Genomic DNA, 16491 nt, shown 5'->3' on the forward strand with positions numbered 1-16491 from the left:
AAATGAAGACAATGAAATTCACAATTTGGTTTTGTTTAGGACCTTGCAGAAAAACCTTTACTTTTGAATATAACCATAAGAACTCTTTGTGCTAACTATATTCATGACTAAAATGTCCCTACTGATTTATCGAAGGATGACCAATGTGGTACCGTATAAACTCTTCTCCGTTTAGCTTTCACAATAGGATGTGAGAAATAGTTACACTACTGTAATGTACAGAAATATGGTGGTGCAGCCGCCATTTTCCCAGGAAACTGTACAAGGACTGAAAATGAAGACCCGGCTCAGCCGACAATGTGTAAAACAAAATATTTTCTATTCCAATCATCCATGAATACATTTGAGTTACAAGTAAACAGTACACCAAAACAAGGTCCACCCGCCTTCCCCTAAAGAGCTCTGCGCTGCTCTTTAGCAACCAGATAAAAAACAAAAACAAACAAAACAAAAATAAACACCAGCTTTAACAGTGGGAAAATCCAAGTGCATGCTGGCAAAGTTCGTCGCCGTCTGAAGTCCGGATATTCAAAATACTAATGATTGGGAGTACAGTAGCAAAATATTACATTATCAAGAAAGAAAGGCTAACATGAAGAGTACTTCTTAAGACATGGTATCAGAAACAAGGTAATCAAACTGCACAACTTCAGAAAGACTAGTAACAAATAGACCCCTCTTAAAAGTGAGTCCAACGGAGGCAGGAAGAAGTCTCGGCCTTCCATGAGTGCGGTTCGTGTAATCTGGGGAGGAGAGAGCGCGGGGGTGGGGGGAGCAAAAACTGACAGTCCATCTGTTCATGCTAATGCCTTTAATCTGCACCCCATGATGACGAATCTGGAGAAAGATTAGCCCACTGCTTTTCATCCTGCTCTGAAGGTCCAGCGTTCAACAGGGTGACACTGATCTGCGATAAGTACCCAGCCATCTCCAGGCAGGTTCTCATAAAGACGACATCTGGTGCACGTTGGAACCTTATGTCCTTTTACTGGGAAATGTATAAAAAAAAGAAAAAAAAAGAAAGAAAAATCACGTGGGAGGCCAAAGGGAGCTCCTGGACCATGACTGTGTGAGTAGGCTAAAATTTAGTATAAAAACGTTCTTCAGCTTCTCTCCACGTCACAAACCTGTAAGGACAGACAAAGTATCACGTTAGCAATGAATGATATGAAGCCCATTATACAAATTCATTACCTAGTGATATATTTTAAGCATTTACTTCAGGTCATTTTGATGATTACTGGTTTAAAGTTCCTCAGAAAATAAAGAGTACAACACAAGAACAACCTGTTTTTAAATACAGAAATGTCAGCTAATCAAAAACATGTACAGCTTAAGCTTAGTCAGGACTCTGAATTCCAGCAACTTTTCAGCCTGACATGAAGGCTGTCGCTAAGGAAACCGGGGTTGCTTTAGGCAACTTTATTTATATAGCACATTTCCACTGAAGACAATTCAAATTGCTTATACATTTGACTCCCTCCAGTCTGGCTTCCGATCTCACCACAGCACAGAGACCGCCCTCGTAAAAGTGTTCAATGACGGGCGTGCTGTGGTGGCGTAGTGGTTAGCGCGACCCGTATTTGGAGGCCTTGAGTCCTCGACGAGGCCGTCGCGGGTTCGACTCCCGGACCCGACGACATTTGCCGCATGTCTTCCCCGTTTCCTATCAGCCTACTGTCATATAAGGGACACTAGAGCCCACAAAAGACCCCCTGGGGGGATAAAAAAAAAGTGTTCAATGACATCCATATAAATACGACTGTGTGAGAACCACAGTGCTGGTTCTGTTAGATCTCAGTGCAGCTTTTGACACCGTCGATCATAACATATTACTGAATCGACTGGAGAGTTGGGTCGGACTCTTCAGTCCAGTGCTCAATTGGTTTGAATCCTACATAAAAAATAGGGATTTCTTTGTTTCAATTGGAAACTTCTCATCAAAGAGGTCAAGGGTCACATGTGGGGTACCCCAAGGTTCAATCCTAGGACCCCTCTTATTCAATATTTATATGCTCCCACTAGCTCAGGTTATAACAGGAAATAATATTAGCTGCCATAACTATGCAGATGACACACAGCTCTACAATACGATGTCACCAGGTGACCTTTGACCCCATCCAATCACTGAACAGATGCTTAGAGCAGATAAATGTGTGGATGTGCCAAAACTTTATCCAGCTGAACAGAAACAAAACTGAAGTTATTATTTTTGGACCTAAAGAGGAACGATCTAGAGTTATAGATCTAGAGTTATAGATCTAGAGTCAATGCACAGCTTCAGTTATTACAACTGAAAACCAGCGATCAGGCCTGTAACCTGGGAGTAGTGATGGGCTCTGACCTGAACCTCCAGAGCCACATAAAGACAGTCACAAAGTCGGCCTTCTATCACCTGAAGTACATTTCCAGGATTAAAGGACTAATGTCTCAGCCAGATATAGAGAAACTCATCCATGCCTTCATCTTCAGTCGTATTGATTATTGCAACAGCGTCTTCACAGGTCTGTCCAACAAATCAATCAAACAGCTGCAGCTGATCCAGAACGCTGCTGCTGGCGTTCTCACTAAAACCAGGAAGATAGAGCACATAACACCAGTTCTAAAGTCCCTCCACTGGCTCCCTGTAGCTCAGAGAATAGACTTTAAAATACTGTTGTTAGTTTATAAATCAACAGTATTTATAAATCAAATGGCTTAGCACCACAATACTTTAAAGATCTGCTGTTATTGTACCAGCCCTCCAGACCCCTCAGGTCTTCTGGTTCTGGTTCGGCTCTGCATCCCCAGAACCAAAACCAAACGAGAAGCAGCTTTCAGCATCTATACACCACAAGTCTGGAACAGACTTCCAGAAAACTGTAAAACAGCTGAAAACCTGACTTCCTTTAAATCTCGACTAAAAACCCACCTGTATAGGATTGTATTTGAAACGTAATCAATTACAAATTTAATGATGGAACTTGACTTAATGTCGTGTTTTGATTGTTGATTCTATGTTGCATGACTTTATGTTTTTGTGTTTGTTATGATGTAGAGCACTTTAAAGTGCCTTGCTGCTGAAATGTGCTATACAAATAACATTTGATTGATTATGCAAAGAAGTAAAAGACAACACACTTTAAGAGAAAACACAACAAATAGATAAAAATTAAACAAGTTTAAGAATAAAGAAAAAAAAGACTAAGACTAAGCAAAAAAGAAAAACAATTCTGGGGGATGAAGGCTGGAGAAAAACTTTAGCCGCTCAACCTCTCAAAGAGCGCTAAGAAAGGTTGGTAGGATCAACCAGCTCACTCATTCACTCTTTGGTTACCTAGCAACAACCTGTTCAATAACTGGCGAAGCAGCAATTTCAAGTTTTTGCCAATTGCCTAGGAACTGCTTAAAAATATAAAAGAACAACGGTGTAAATAGAACGAAGAAAATGAGTACAACAGCTTGAAAGACCACATGACCAGTCTGGCATGTTTCAGATATTTAAAACAAAAAATAAAAAACTATTGAATAGTTATCGACATCGACTGATATGTCGGGATATTTTCGGCCATGTTGCCCAAATGCAAGATGCTTTAAAAACACAATACAAATCAAATGAATACTGGAAAAAGAAGAGAGAAATGACAATATGGAAAATAGAAATTAAAAAATGACAGGTAGGAATCTTTGACATTTATGGTTTAATTGTAGTAAACTGTCACGTCACAAAGCCGAGTGGACCAACACTGGGACACCGCATCATCGCCGACTGTGGAAATTTCACACTGGATTTCAAGCAACGTGGATCCGTTGCCTCTCCACCTCTTCCTCTCCAGACTCTGGGATCTTTATTTCCAAATGAAATGCAAACTTTACTTTAATCTGAAAAGCAGATGTTTGGACAAATCCAGTTCTTCTCCTTAACCCATGCTGGTGATGTTTCCGTTTTGAAGAATGACTTCACACATTGGTTCGGCAGCTGTAACTCGTAGTCAACAAAAATAAACACTTCATACATATCACTGTGTGTGTGACTTGCGCTTCCTTGAGGGAATAAAATCTCAAAAGACGTTCTGCTGTGTAGAGCAGCGCCTTGTATTTGGGTGGGTGCAGCCCCACCTAGTTGCCGTTTACTTGCGTCGCCGGTGTTCCTCCGGGGCCGATCGCTGCCCTCTCTCTGCTACGGTTCTCTCGCTCCTCGTCCTCCTCGTCCCGCTCCTCGTTCCCGCTGTGGTTCTTACAGTAGAGCCTAAGAACAAAACGGAAGCACAAAAAAAAGCTGTTTATTAAAAAAAAGAAAAACAAACCACAACAATACTTCAAGTTTCATTAACTACCATTGAAACGCTGTTTATCGTCAGGCAAACAATCAAAAGCAGAAGTGGTTTGAACCGTTTTAATCTTATTTTGGCAGTGTCTACTTTTTTTTTGTTGCTTTACAATAAAATGGAAATAAACATATCTGAAAATCAGATGTGGATCAGGCCAGGTGGTTTTAAAGCTCTAAAACTGTTCACTCTGCACTATGTATGTAGTAACTAGAAATAGTAACTAAAAACCATACAGAGCTACATCAGGAAACAGGAAGACTCACACAGCTATCAGCAATTTACATTTGGTATGAAATACATTCAAGTTGCTTTCATATCCTTTTTTATTAACTTGGGACACTTATTAAAGTGACAAAGGAAAAACAGAATTGTTGTAAAACTACCCGCAGTGTTTGAATCTGCATTCAGGAATTATAGCTGTGCACGTCTTCTGAAATCAATTTTGCTTGCGCTGATGCAGATTTTGGGAAGTTTTGGGGGGGGTGACATCAAGATCCAATTTATGAAGAAAAAAAAAAGCAACGAGTTTTGCAAGAAATAATTTTTAATTTGGTTTTTAAACTTATGCTGACAGAAATAAGCCGACATAATGTGGTGAAAACATGAAAAAAATCAGCCTTCATTTAGAAATTTACCCTTTTATATGTAAACTCTGCATTCACTATTAAGTCACTCAGAAATTTCTCTTGATAATTTTACAGAAAATTCAAAAGCAAAACATTCGACGCGTTTGCTGTTGCAGTAAATGTTGCGCTCACTTGTAAATGCCGCGGGCCATGTTTTCTATGTACTTTGCCTTGTCCTGTAGCCCACAGTGGTAGTGGTAGGTCTTCACACAGGCTTTAATTTCACACCCAATAGTAGCACCCAGCTGACTGCACAGTGTGCATTTCTGGGAAAAAAAAGAGACGAAAACCCCAATAAAAAACAAATATTAAAATAAGTCAGGCAAAGCAGTCAGCTTCAAATTCAAAAACCTGATGTTGCATGAATGTTCCCACCATTCTTTTGCCTCTCTTGATTTCCTGGATGACCGTTTTTACGTCAAAGTTGCCAAACTCGGCCCGCGATGTAGTCGTGAGCTGCACCGTCCCCGACGAGAAAAGCTGCAATCACATCAGAGATCTTGAGAAATACACAGTGACCCCTGGAAGCATAGTCTCATTCCTTGAATTTCTTCAACTATGAACGTCAACATGTTTTAGAAGGATTTGACATGCTTCGCCAACACAAAGTAGTGCATAATTGTAAAGAGGAAGGAAAAGGACCTTTTATTTATTTATTAATAAAATCATGAATCAGGTCTTTTAAGCTCCCAAAGATGCCCAAGTATATATTAAACCAGTACTTTTCAAGTAGTGAGGGGCGTGAGAAGCAGAGAATCAGTCTTACCTGACTGATTAAAAATAAGCTTCCGGTCACTACGTGGCAGCAGTGTTCAAATTAATCAACAGGCTGCATGTTCAAGCCAAAAGAAATAGGTGACACAGAAACACTGATGCAAACGGAGCTGACGGCACATATGTTTTGAAATATCAGGAGAGGTGACGAGGTTCGTAAAAGATAAAGAAAAATGGCGACAGAGGTTAGTAAAGCAATTATGGTGGAGTATTACGGCCGAACTAAGATCATTTTTTACAATACAAGAATGAAGTCATAATAATATGAGACCAAACTCATATTACAAGAACAGCTATACCACCGCAGAGTAAAGACGCAAAATTACGTCTTTAAAAACTTTTTGATAGAATTATCTAGGTCTGACGGGAAAAGCTCCGCGAGTCCGTGGTTTGTTCTCTGAAGCAGACTCAGACTTTTAAACAATAGTTTCAGAGCTGAAAATAATTTGTAAAACCGATAAACTATTACTTCACAAGACACTCGATAGTCCTAATTTTGACACAGCTAGTGTAGAGTTATAAAATTATTTTTATTCCCATATATGAGGAAAAATTAAATAGGGAAAAAATATTTTAGGGTTAGACTCTTTTTGGTCTAACCCTAAAAGTCCAACGTATGGAAGTAACTAGTAGCAGAAGAATGCCAGGAAATAGACGAAGCCTACATAACCGTTGGGTTTACTGTGAATGAAAAACATTATGCACTTTTTCCTCTTCTGACATTAGATAGATAGATAGATAGATAGATAGATAGATAGATAGATAGATAGATAGATAGATAGATAGATAGATAGATAGATAGATAGAGATATCTGTTATGAGCAATACTGCAAATTGCAAATTTTGCACAAAACATGTTAAAGAGCTATAAACCTTTAGCAAAAGAATAAGCTCAAAAAGCTAACATGTAGCCAATGTTTGCCGTTTTAAAATGTGTTACTGTGTTAAGTCTAGAAATACACATCACAGTCTTTAATTACTAAATCGAACTTGGAAATTGTTTGAGATGTAAAACCATAAAATGAACTGGAAGACGTGAAAAAAAACACTATGGGCGTGACATAAAATAATTGAGAAACGCCATATAAGACTATCACATAAAGCTCGTATTGGCAGTGTAAGCATATCCTGAGGCTGAATGACTGATCCTACCATGCACTTGTAGTGTGCGGCCACTTTCTTGGAGTTATCTGTGTGCAGCACGCCTCTCGTTTCGTTTTCCTCGTCGCCTGCGTGGCAGAAGCCACAGCGCTGGCCGCCGTCTCCCAGGCTGGCTCGAAGCGGTGACCTGTCCCGCTGAAACACGGCATGAAGGTCAAACCCAGAATCGAGCTCACGCGCACCGAAACAAATCGGTTTTCAACCGGTGAGTGCATTTACGTGGGAGGAGCTCTCCTCGTCGGCAGCCTGTGAGGAGGAAGTGGAGCGGGTTTCTTCCGACTGGCCGCGGTACGTCACCTTAGCTCGGCTTTTCTCGAATCTGCCCCTGCCTCGACTCTGCGGAGGAGACGAGTCCGAGTCGTTGGCCACGCCTTCCTCTTCTGCATCTGCTGAAACGTTCCCAATAAAACGCTTAGATTCACAACTATAGTGGCTCTAGATAGATTGGACTCACAGCAGAGAGCGAACTCTTGTTCACCTTGAATATCATCCTGAGACGCATCCCGGTGTTTGCGACAGTAAACGCTGCCAACACAAAGAAATTAGTTGAAGTGAACCCACCAAAGGAATAACAATCTGCTTATGTTGCTGCGGCGGGGGGGGAAGAGCTCAGAACTAAACTCACAGATAAATCCCCTGCGACGGGTTCTCTTTGATCTGGGCTTTGTCGTTCACCGCGCAGAAATAGTGATACGTCCTCCGGCACGTCTTGACGTCGCAGCCGATGGTGGCGCCCGGCCGGTGACAGGAGGAGCACATCTGAAGAGGAGGGAAGCAGAGATTCGGCTGAGGCTCAAGGCAGGATGGCTTTAACGAAAGCCAACATCCGACGTGCAGCTGCGTTTCCATTAACGCCAATTTTGTTTTTCGATAAAAAGCTGTCGAGTTGGGATGAAGTGGTTTTTCAGCCGTGTTGTTATGGATGAATTTCACAAAACTGCAACGTTTCGTGTTCAACAGAGAGATGTTACTACTGGCGAAAGCAACAAAGAAGATGACAGGAAGTAGTCTTCTTTGTGGTTTATAGTTTGGTTTTTTTTCTGGACTCCACCAGAACGTGTTGACTCCAGAGCTCTTCTGTACAACTACCGTATACAATTTTCCCAAAACGCCGCATACTTAGTCGCTCCCAAGAATAAGGGTCTTGTTACACCAATGCAGATCTTGCCATGCACTTTAATGACTTATGTGAACAAGCTCATTAAAGTGAGATTTTGAGGTTATTTCTTATTTAATGGAAACACCACAATTGCAAAAAAAAAACAAAATTTTTTTGACATTAGCAGAATGTAGACAAAGGTTTGCGCGCATTTGTAATGGAAACGCAGCTAGTGACGGAACGTTTAAATGAATAATTCCTCTCCAGAGAAAAGCCACCTTCGAATATCAAACTATGGGAATTTGGCTTTAAAGGAAAAGCATCACTGATATCGAACAACGTACAAACTGAGTCTGACTTTAGGCATGAAAAACCTGTGAAGTGTCAAGAAGCTGAATAAATGCAATCATCTTTTTTTTTTTTTCTCCAAGTAAATTCGACTCCACAAGGATGTTAAATCAACTCTTACTGATAACCAAAGGCCAAGGCAAGCTTTTAACAGGAACTCTCATTGTGGAAAAATAAAAGCAAGACCTTCAGACTCCTTGTTCTGAAAGAAAATAAGAGCATTTCACAGGGAGGAAGAAGCAAACAGTATTGGAGAAACATCAGAAAGCAAGTCAACATATTCGAGGATTAAATCCAGATTTCGGAGAGGAGAAAAAAGGAATAAGTTGGAGCATAACACTGAGAGCACAAAACATCCAGAATGATCTTGTTTTTCACAGAGTTGCTGCTTTGGAATCACTACAGGAATCAGATAAAGTTGCACACAAGTTGCACCAAGTTCGATGTTGGCTGGTGGCAAAACTTTTCAAAGTGCAGCCTTGAAAAAGTCGGTTTGGGTTTATAATGTCTCTCAGAGTTCAGAGGGTTTATCTTCATCTTAGAGATTGGCTAGAGACAGGAGAGGATTTCAGTTCAGCCGGTCAGTTCGAAACCCAAAAGATCCATCTCGTCCCCAGTCACTGAACACACCACGTTAAATGCGAACAGGCTGGGCTGACAATGCCACTCTTTGGTGTTGATGCTGTAAGTGAAGAGGATGAAAACTCAAGCTTAGCCATTTCTAGCATCAGCAGGATGTTTAAAAATAAATTTAGAAAATGAAAAGAGGCGCAAGAAGTTATTTGAAAGAAATTGTTGCAGAAAAAAAAAGACATGTCTGCAATTCATTTATGGCTGTAGGAGGGCAAGAGGAAGCAACACTCCAAAATATAATGGGAAGGCAGAATGTAAAACAGAAACATTTTCTTAACCTTAAAATACTAATTCAAACATACTTTGTTGATCCCAATTAAAATTAAATACCGGTCACGACCGGTCTCTCAAGGACAATTCAATTTCTTAAAAATCTGAGAGTGGGCGTGCCGTGGTGGCGTAGCGGTTAGCGCGACCCGCATTTGGAGGCCTTGAGTCCTCGACGCGGCCGTCGCGGGTTCGACTCCCGGACCCGACGACATTTGCCGCATGTCTTCCCCCCTCTATTTCCCCGTTTCCTGTCAGCCTACTATCACATAAAGGACACAAGAGCCCACAAAAAGACCCCTTGGAAGGGTAAAAATCTGAGAGTAAAGGATCAACAATGTCGAGGGCAGTGGCCTCCAAATGTTTTGCAGGTGTTGGATTTATGTAGAAAGGGGCTCAGTAACTCACTGCACATCTGAAACAAAGAAAGGTCTCAAATATTTGCGCTGTTAAAATAAAAGGCGTCACATTTGAAATATTCCGGGGTTAATTGTTTTCTGTTTGGCAGGTCAGGAAAGTCTATTTTCAGCAACAAGAATGATGTACAGGTCAGAGGTGCACCGATTGCAGTTTTCCGGCTGATCGCCGATTATTTAAAAAGCCTGACGATTCTGATTGATTCCATTTCTTTCTTTTTTTTGGACGATAAATAGATTTGATCCATTTATCGAATTTTATGCTTACAAAGATTTGATTTTTGAAAAATCTTGACTTTTTTTATTTCACCACTCCTTGGTTTGCTGTAGTTCAGGCTGAATAACAAAATTTTTCAAAAATGTATAATCCATGCTAGCTTGCAACCTCTGCATCTTGTTTATTACAGCGTCAACATCTTACATGTTAAATGGAAACATTCACATTTTCCTTCTTCTTTTTATCCCATTTTTTGCAACATTTCAAAAGTTTGCTTAAAATTCATATGACAATTAGATGGAAACATAGCTAAAGATAGTAAATTTAGTAATGTTAATCCTAATGCTAACCACTAAACATGAAGATTATGAAGCTAAACCCAGCCTACAAATCGGAAACCGGCCATAAAAACTAGGGGTGTACCGATTTATCGATGTCAATTTCCTTAATTTTGGGAGATCGGACGATTTTTACATGTGAAGCTGATCTTATCTACCGATGTTATCAACCTCGGCAAAGGTCTAAAAATCAACCCCTGTGCTTTTGTTTTCTCCCCTTGAGAGAAGTTTGACTGGCCGGTCATGTCTGCACATTTACAGTTAACAATAGTCACCCCATTGTTGCTAATTCGGCAACTTTGTTGAAAAAATTGAGCAACATTTCAGACAAAAAAAAATGGTATCGGTCAAAATCGGAATCGCTAAGTTAGGCTTTTTAAAAGCTCTGTAATCGGCCAGAAAACTGCGATCGGTGCATCTCTAGCTCACTCAAGGAACCGCAACTCTGCAGTTACTGCTTCTTAGTTTTCTCCCCTGCCCCTCACACACAGCAGGGAGCAATGCATCATCCTGTCGGCATGAGTTACGGAGAGCCACGCCAAAACTTATAAAAACCAATAACATCCGAGTTGTGGTGGCTCCAGCAAGCCTCCTCCAGCCCCGGAGGTGAACAAATTATCTCTGGACACATATGTTTGTTTTTCTCTCTGATTGGGCCCACGAGGTGAGCCCTGGTGCACAAGTTGTTTAAATCTCTGCAGCGCTGATCCATTCTGCCGTCGCACAGCAAAAAATAAATAAATGAATAAATAATAATCAGGGTTCCTACGCATTTTTATAAAGTTAAAGTCCCACACTCTTCAGACTTAAATGTCAAGACTGTTTTCTTAGCTAATTTAAGAATGAACACATCTGCTATGAAATTCAACACGCGCACAAAAGAAGAAGATGAAGGATGGAGGAATATGGAAAATTTGAAGCCCGCTTCCAGATAACACCTCTGCGGAGCAGCAATTACCATTATGCAGTAGTGAGAAGTGGGAGCTCACCAGTTTGCTTCCCCTCTTGATCTCCTTTTTTACATCATCGACGGAAAACCCTCCGATGTTTTCGCTGTCTGAGTGTGACGTAACCAGAGCCGAAGAAAACAGCTGTAGAGAGGAGAAACAGAACAGCGAGCAGCTGGATTTCATGTCTTTTCTTTTAAATCTGAAATATTTGTCGGATAGTTTTGGGTTTGTTTATTTATTTTTCTAGTAGAAGGACATCCTGGCTTATATTTAGACATACAGAGTTAACCATAGAGTTAGTTTCTGCACGAGTCAAACAGAAATAGTGGTTCTATTTAGGCTGTAATGTTTATTTCTTTAACATACAGAGTGGGTTGGTAAGACGTGCGCGCGCTTGAGGGATGCGAGGCAGTAAAAGTTGAAAACAAGGAGCTCCTCTCACCATGCACTTGTGGTGGGCTGCCACCTTCTGGCTGTCGGACACCAGCAGCTGGCCGCACTCCTTGTCCCGGCTGCTCTTGCAGAAGGCACATTTGGGCAGCCGTGCTGCGGCTCCTCTCCTCTGCCCGGACATTGCCAAACGCTTCTGACGCGCTGCAGAGACTCTGATTAAAAAGAAAAAGGACAATTAGAAAACCCGTCAGAGGCGTGAAGGTGGAAACGCGAGGACGTCGTCCAATAATAAGGAAAAACAACAACAAAAAAAAAGGGTGATGAAGCTTTTAAAGAGGAGTTAAGAAATCAATTCTCACTCTGAGAGATGATTTCTCTCGAATCCATCTCATTTCAATTGGTCACATTTGTTGGAAGTTCTGTGAACGAAACCTTAAATTTAATTCTTTGATTGCAGCACTGTAACGTCGACTGTTTATTGGAGCGGCAACTATCGATTATCTCAGATTTCAGATTTATTCATTTCCAAAATTGGGCAATTGATGTTGCAGCAAGTATAAAAACTAAAAGACAAAGTATCAAAGATTAAAAAAAATCTTAACCTAGTTGTCGATTAATCAATTATTCTGTCGATTTACACAATATTAGAAATACATTAAAAGATGCAAATGAATAATCCCAATTTCTTTTTTAAATAAGAAAAACAAAAGCTGAAACGATTCCTCTTGAGGAGTTTTGGCTAAAACATATTTACAGACAAAGCTGTTTTTACCTTAAATGCAAACTGTGTTTGTTTTGTCTACAGCTTTGACTTAATTACTGCTCTGAATATGTTGGGAATTTTTACAAAATGGCCTTTTTCTGAGTCTGTATACTCCGGTTAGCAATTATTCAATTGCTAAATTAGTTGACGATTTATTCAATAATCGATTAATCACAATTAATCGTTTCAGCCTTACTCTTTATATGGCCCAGAACCCAGAATATGGCCCAGATTTTTTTTTAACCTTTCCACTGTGTATAATGGACACCGGACTATAGATGTTTTCCCAACCTAGCGACCCGTGGCTAAAATAAACAATTATCTGAGTTATATCTTGTCTAAATCCTAGGAAAACTCAAAGTTAAAAACATTTAATTCAAAATTCATAGAAACTGTCTACTTAAGAAAGTTCAACCAAACCAAATGTTTCAGTTAAACTTGCTATAAATGGATTGTTAGCAATGCTAGTAATTATGTCACCAGTGATTTTGTGAAAAACAATTATTTTCGAACGTAGGATGTCATCCCCTCTTAAGTAAATGTACTCAAATTAAAAGTTTTACTTCCTAAACTTTTTCTGTGACCATATACTACTGCTTTAAAAAAATATTTATAAGGTTTTGTGGTCATCCTTACCAGCAGCGTCAATAAACGTGGCTGGCGCTGTCAGCAATATTCAGGCTCTTTAGAATAGATTCTTTTTCTTAAAAGGTAAATGTCTACAGCCAAGCTGTTCAACTATTACTGCTGTCATTAAATATATAGCTAATCGATTAGCTTGCATGCTGAACACTACTGTAGGATTTGAAGTTCCTTCTCTCAGAAAAACAAAACAGGGTAAAAAGTTATACAAGTATTACAGAATCACAAATAAAACCCATTAGAGAGGAGAAGCGATCCCAGAAACGTCCGGAAACTAAACTTTGGATCAACCGGCAGTTAAATGACTTTGAAATGACTCTGTTACAACAGAGCTGCTCTGTGTGCGAGAACCACCAAGTTTAGCTCAGCACAGCCTTCGAACGGATCAAACGCGGGACGGGAGACGTTGGCTGATCCGGCTGAAATATGGATGAGCTTCTAACAGCCTGGTGATGTAGACGTTCATCGTCTAAGTGGAGGAAATGAAACTTTTCTGAAGTGCCGCAGCCAGAGGTCATCGACGTCTCTGCTGAATTTTAGGAGGCACTTTTCACCCACAGCAGTTTTGTGAATGGAAACACGGCCGTAGCCTCTACGCTGCTACAGAAATGACAACAAAGCGCAGACAGCAGAAGCATGACTCAGGAAGACGCAGGTTACGTTTTAGTTCGGTGCCACGGCAGGAACCGGCCCCCCCTTGCATTTCTGGAAATGATGCAGCATGCAGCCTGTTTTGCACTCGACATGAGCGTTCTTCCACATTTCATCCGCCTCGTTCCTAAAACACCCGTGTGAAAGAAATGAAAAAATGCTGCGGGACTGAACTGCTGTGTCATACTTGCAGTCTTTACAACATCGTCTTCTTAAAGATGCTCTACGGTGGTTATTTTCTTTTTTCAAAATCGCGCAAAAACAATACAACCAAACATTCACCGGGACAAGGCAAACACAGCTGAGCAATCGAGTAAAGATTTCAACTGGAGCATTTCGCAAAGTAAAACGAGCAAATTCCGCTTTGTGCGGATCTGGGGTCGATGACATCAGGAGAGGCACGAGAGTCGAGCTGATCAGACGGTTTTAGTGAAAAAAGACGCCAAACAAAACATCTGATTTGGCCAAATTTGAACTAAAATGGCTCCGATTGTTGACCAGTGACTCAAACACTCCCAAAATATATTCACTTTTTTTGCTATTTTTTTAAAATAAATCAGCAGCAAATAACAATCTAAAAAAACAGCATGCACTTTTATCAGTTTAATAATAAACAAATCAGGGGTTGAGGAGAGATGTAGCGATCCTCCAATGAAACATTTCTTGGCTGATGCCACGTTTCATTTATTCTGCTGTTTTGACCTGCTGATTATGATAGGTTTACAATACATCGGAAATTAAAAGATAAAGACATTACTGCGCGTTGGGGTAATCTCTACTGAGGTAGGGATTTTAAACGCAACAGGAAGCAAAACAATTACAAGACTAGCAAAGTTTATGCACTAAACCATATGTCCCTCTTATCTGATTTTTAAATCAAACACAAAAAAGAGAATAAAATAAGAGCACATACTTTGAGTTGATGTGCTTGCAGACAGAAAATGGTGGGACTTATTAGTTATTATGCATTTAAATAAAGACAAAAATCTAAATTAAGCTGCAGATCAAGTGAAGATCTGCAGTTCTGCAGTAGCATATTGTCCTGTTACAATATGTAACAGGACATATTGTTTCACGTCCTGTTACATTCAAAAGTATTTATTTTTCCTCTTCTGTGTTACAGTAGTTTGTTAGGAATAAATTTGAATGAATTCCTTTCCAGGGCAGACCTACAAGTTTGTTTGTTTTTTTTGGTGTTTTTTTTAAGATATAAAATTCCCAAAATTGTTAATCGATTTTGGCTTGATCTCATCTTCTGAAAAGGGAATTTGATTTTCTTTAAAAAAAGACAAAAATCTAGGTACAAATTGAATTAAATTAATGGTGATCAGCTGCCTTATGTGACGTCACCAGAGACTTGGGTGCTTTGACGTTTGACTTTTTGTATGGTAGCTTTTATCTCCATTAAAACGTTTTACAACCAAATGGGCAGGAGGGGACCGACTCTTACATGTAGTTTTTATGATTTTATGAGTGACAGACTGTATCTAAAAGGAGGTTGGATGATCTTACAAAAAGTCTGAGTTGTAGCTTAACAAATGTATATGTGTTGCTCCTTTTTATTTTATTTTATTTTTAATTAGTGCACTTTTAAAATAAAAAAAAAAATCTTCTTATGCAATGCATTCGCTGCATGAACGCAACAGATCAAACCTGTGTTGCTGAAATCCGCTGCCATGCTGTCCGGATTCCCCGGAAGATCCCCAGGAATGTATATTTAAGTGGAGACTAATACGAATCTGTTCTAGTTCATAAATAAAAGTAGATTTTTTTTAAATAATAAAACAAAACAGCACTGTGCTGCGGCGCCTTGATTGAGAGCCATTACAGCCATGATAGCAGGGCCAGGCTTTCACTGCGGCGGCGAAAACACGAACACAGCCCCGGGTAAACAACAAATAATCATCTTTATTTCTGCCTCTGCTCTCTAAAACGTCCCCATGCAGCGGTCTCGTAACAAACCGGGGTGTCGTTGAGTAATTGTAGCGAGGGGGGGGGAAACGAGGAAAATGAGAATTATTCTAAATTTCTCCTCCAAAGTTTTGAATTAAAGGGGGCGTGTAACTCGTTTCTCCAACAAACTACAAGCCTCAACTGAAAACTATTTTTTCTTGTGAACATTCCCAGCGCCCCTGAAATGTTCTCCCACGGCCTGTAAATGATGCGGGAAAATAAAAGGTCGGTGGTAGGAAAATGTGTGTGTTCCGACATGAGTTTTTTTTTTCCTCTGGAAGTCCCTCCGAAGAAACTTGCGTTTATTTCCCTTTAAATGCGGGGAAATTATCATGACAGGCGCGGGTCCTCGCGAGTCGTTTCGAAGGCAAAGAGCGCCATACGTGTGGAGTCCGTGTTCAAAGCGAGCAGCTCGGTGTTGTAGCGCCAGCGGCACGGCCTGAACCGACACCAGGCCACGGAGCGCAGAGGACAACATCCAGCCGCGGAGACACGGCTCGCTTCTTACCTGCTGATTTTATCTTATGGCGCTGAGCAGGTACGAAACGTGGGGAAATGTTCCGGACAACGGCGGCGTTTCTTTCCGTCCTTCAGAAGTGATTGTGTGCTTTTTTTCTCCCCCCCCCTACTAGCATGAAGCTAGCCGCGGCGCAGCACAGCACGACTTCCGGCTCTGCCTTTCGGAATAAAAGTCGAGCATTTTGCAACGTTTTCAACAACAACAACAACAACAAAAAAGTGGAGCTGTGTTAAAAGGTCGTAATTAAGTTGTGGTACACAATTACTATTCGTTTTGCTTTTTAAGTCATAAAAGGAAAACAGCAAAAACGACACAAGCAGACCAACCAACTGGCTCTGGTTTTCTGTACTTTTCAGGTCTGGATAAGTACGGAAAAAATTTTTGATTGATCAAACTATTTTTAATTTGCTAAAGGACAAAAATCTGTATT

The 16491-nt window shown here is 40.4% G+C and overlaps 1 protein-coding gene across 2 annotated transcripts; it reads right to left on the reverse strand.

The window, feature by feature from the left end:
* Positions 1 to 297: 297 nt before the first annotated feature.
* Positions 298 to 16206, reverse strand: phf6 (PHD finger protein 6). Of its 2 annotated transcripts, none has more exons than XM_028008764.1 (11): positions 16050 to 16206; positions 11582 to 11744; positions 11179 to 11280; positions 7497 to 7630; positions 7350 to 7396; positions 7091 to 7257; positions 6863 to 7006; positions 5312 to 5416; positions 5069 to 5202; positions 4099 to 4228; positions 298 to 1127 (listed from the first exon to the last, which is right to left on the reverse strand). In XM_028008764.1, exons 2-10 carry the CDS (start codon positions 11711 to 11713, stop codon positions 4099 to 4101), a joined length of 1095 nt encoding a protein of 364 aa, XP_027864565.1. In that variant the 5' UTR covers positions 11714 to 11744; positions 16050 to 16206; the 3' UTR covers positions 298 to 1127. The 2 variants fall into 2 exon arrangements, with proteins under 2 accessions (XP_027864565.1, XP_027864564.1); XM_028008763.1 differs by having other exon boundaries at positions 7091 to 7260.
* Between the last annotated feature and the right edge of the window lie 285 nt (positions 16207 to 16491).

The sequence above is a fragment of the Xiphophorus couchianus genome, chromosome 23 (genome assembly GCF_001444195.1).
Source record: "Xiphophorus couchianus chromosome 23, X_couchianus-1.0, whole genome shotgun sequence".
In the NCBI taxonomy this organism is placed as follows: Eukaryota; Metazoa; Chordata; class Actinopteri; order Cyprinodontiformes; family Poeciliidae; genus Xiphophorus; species Xiphophorus couchianus.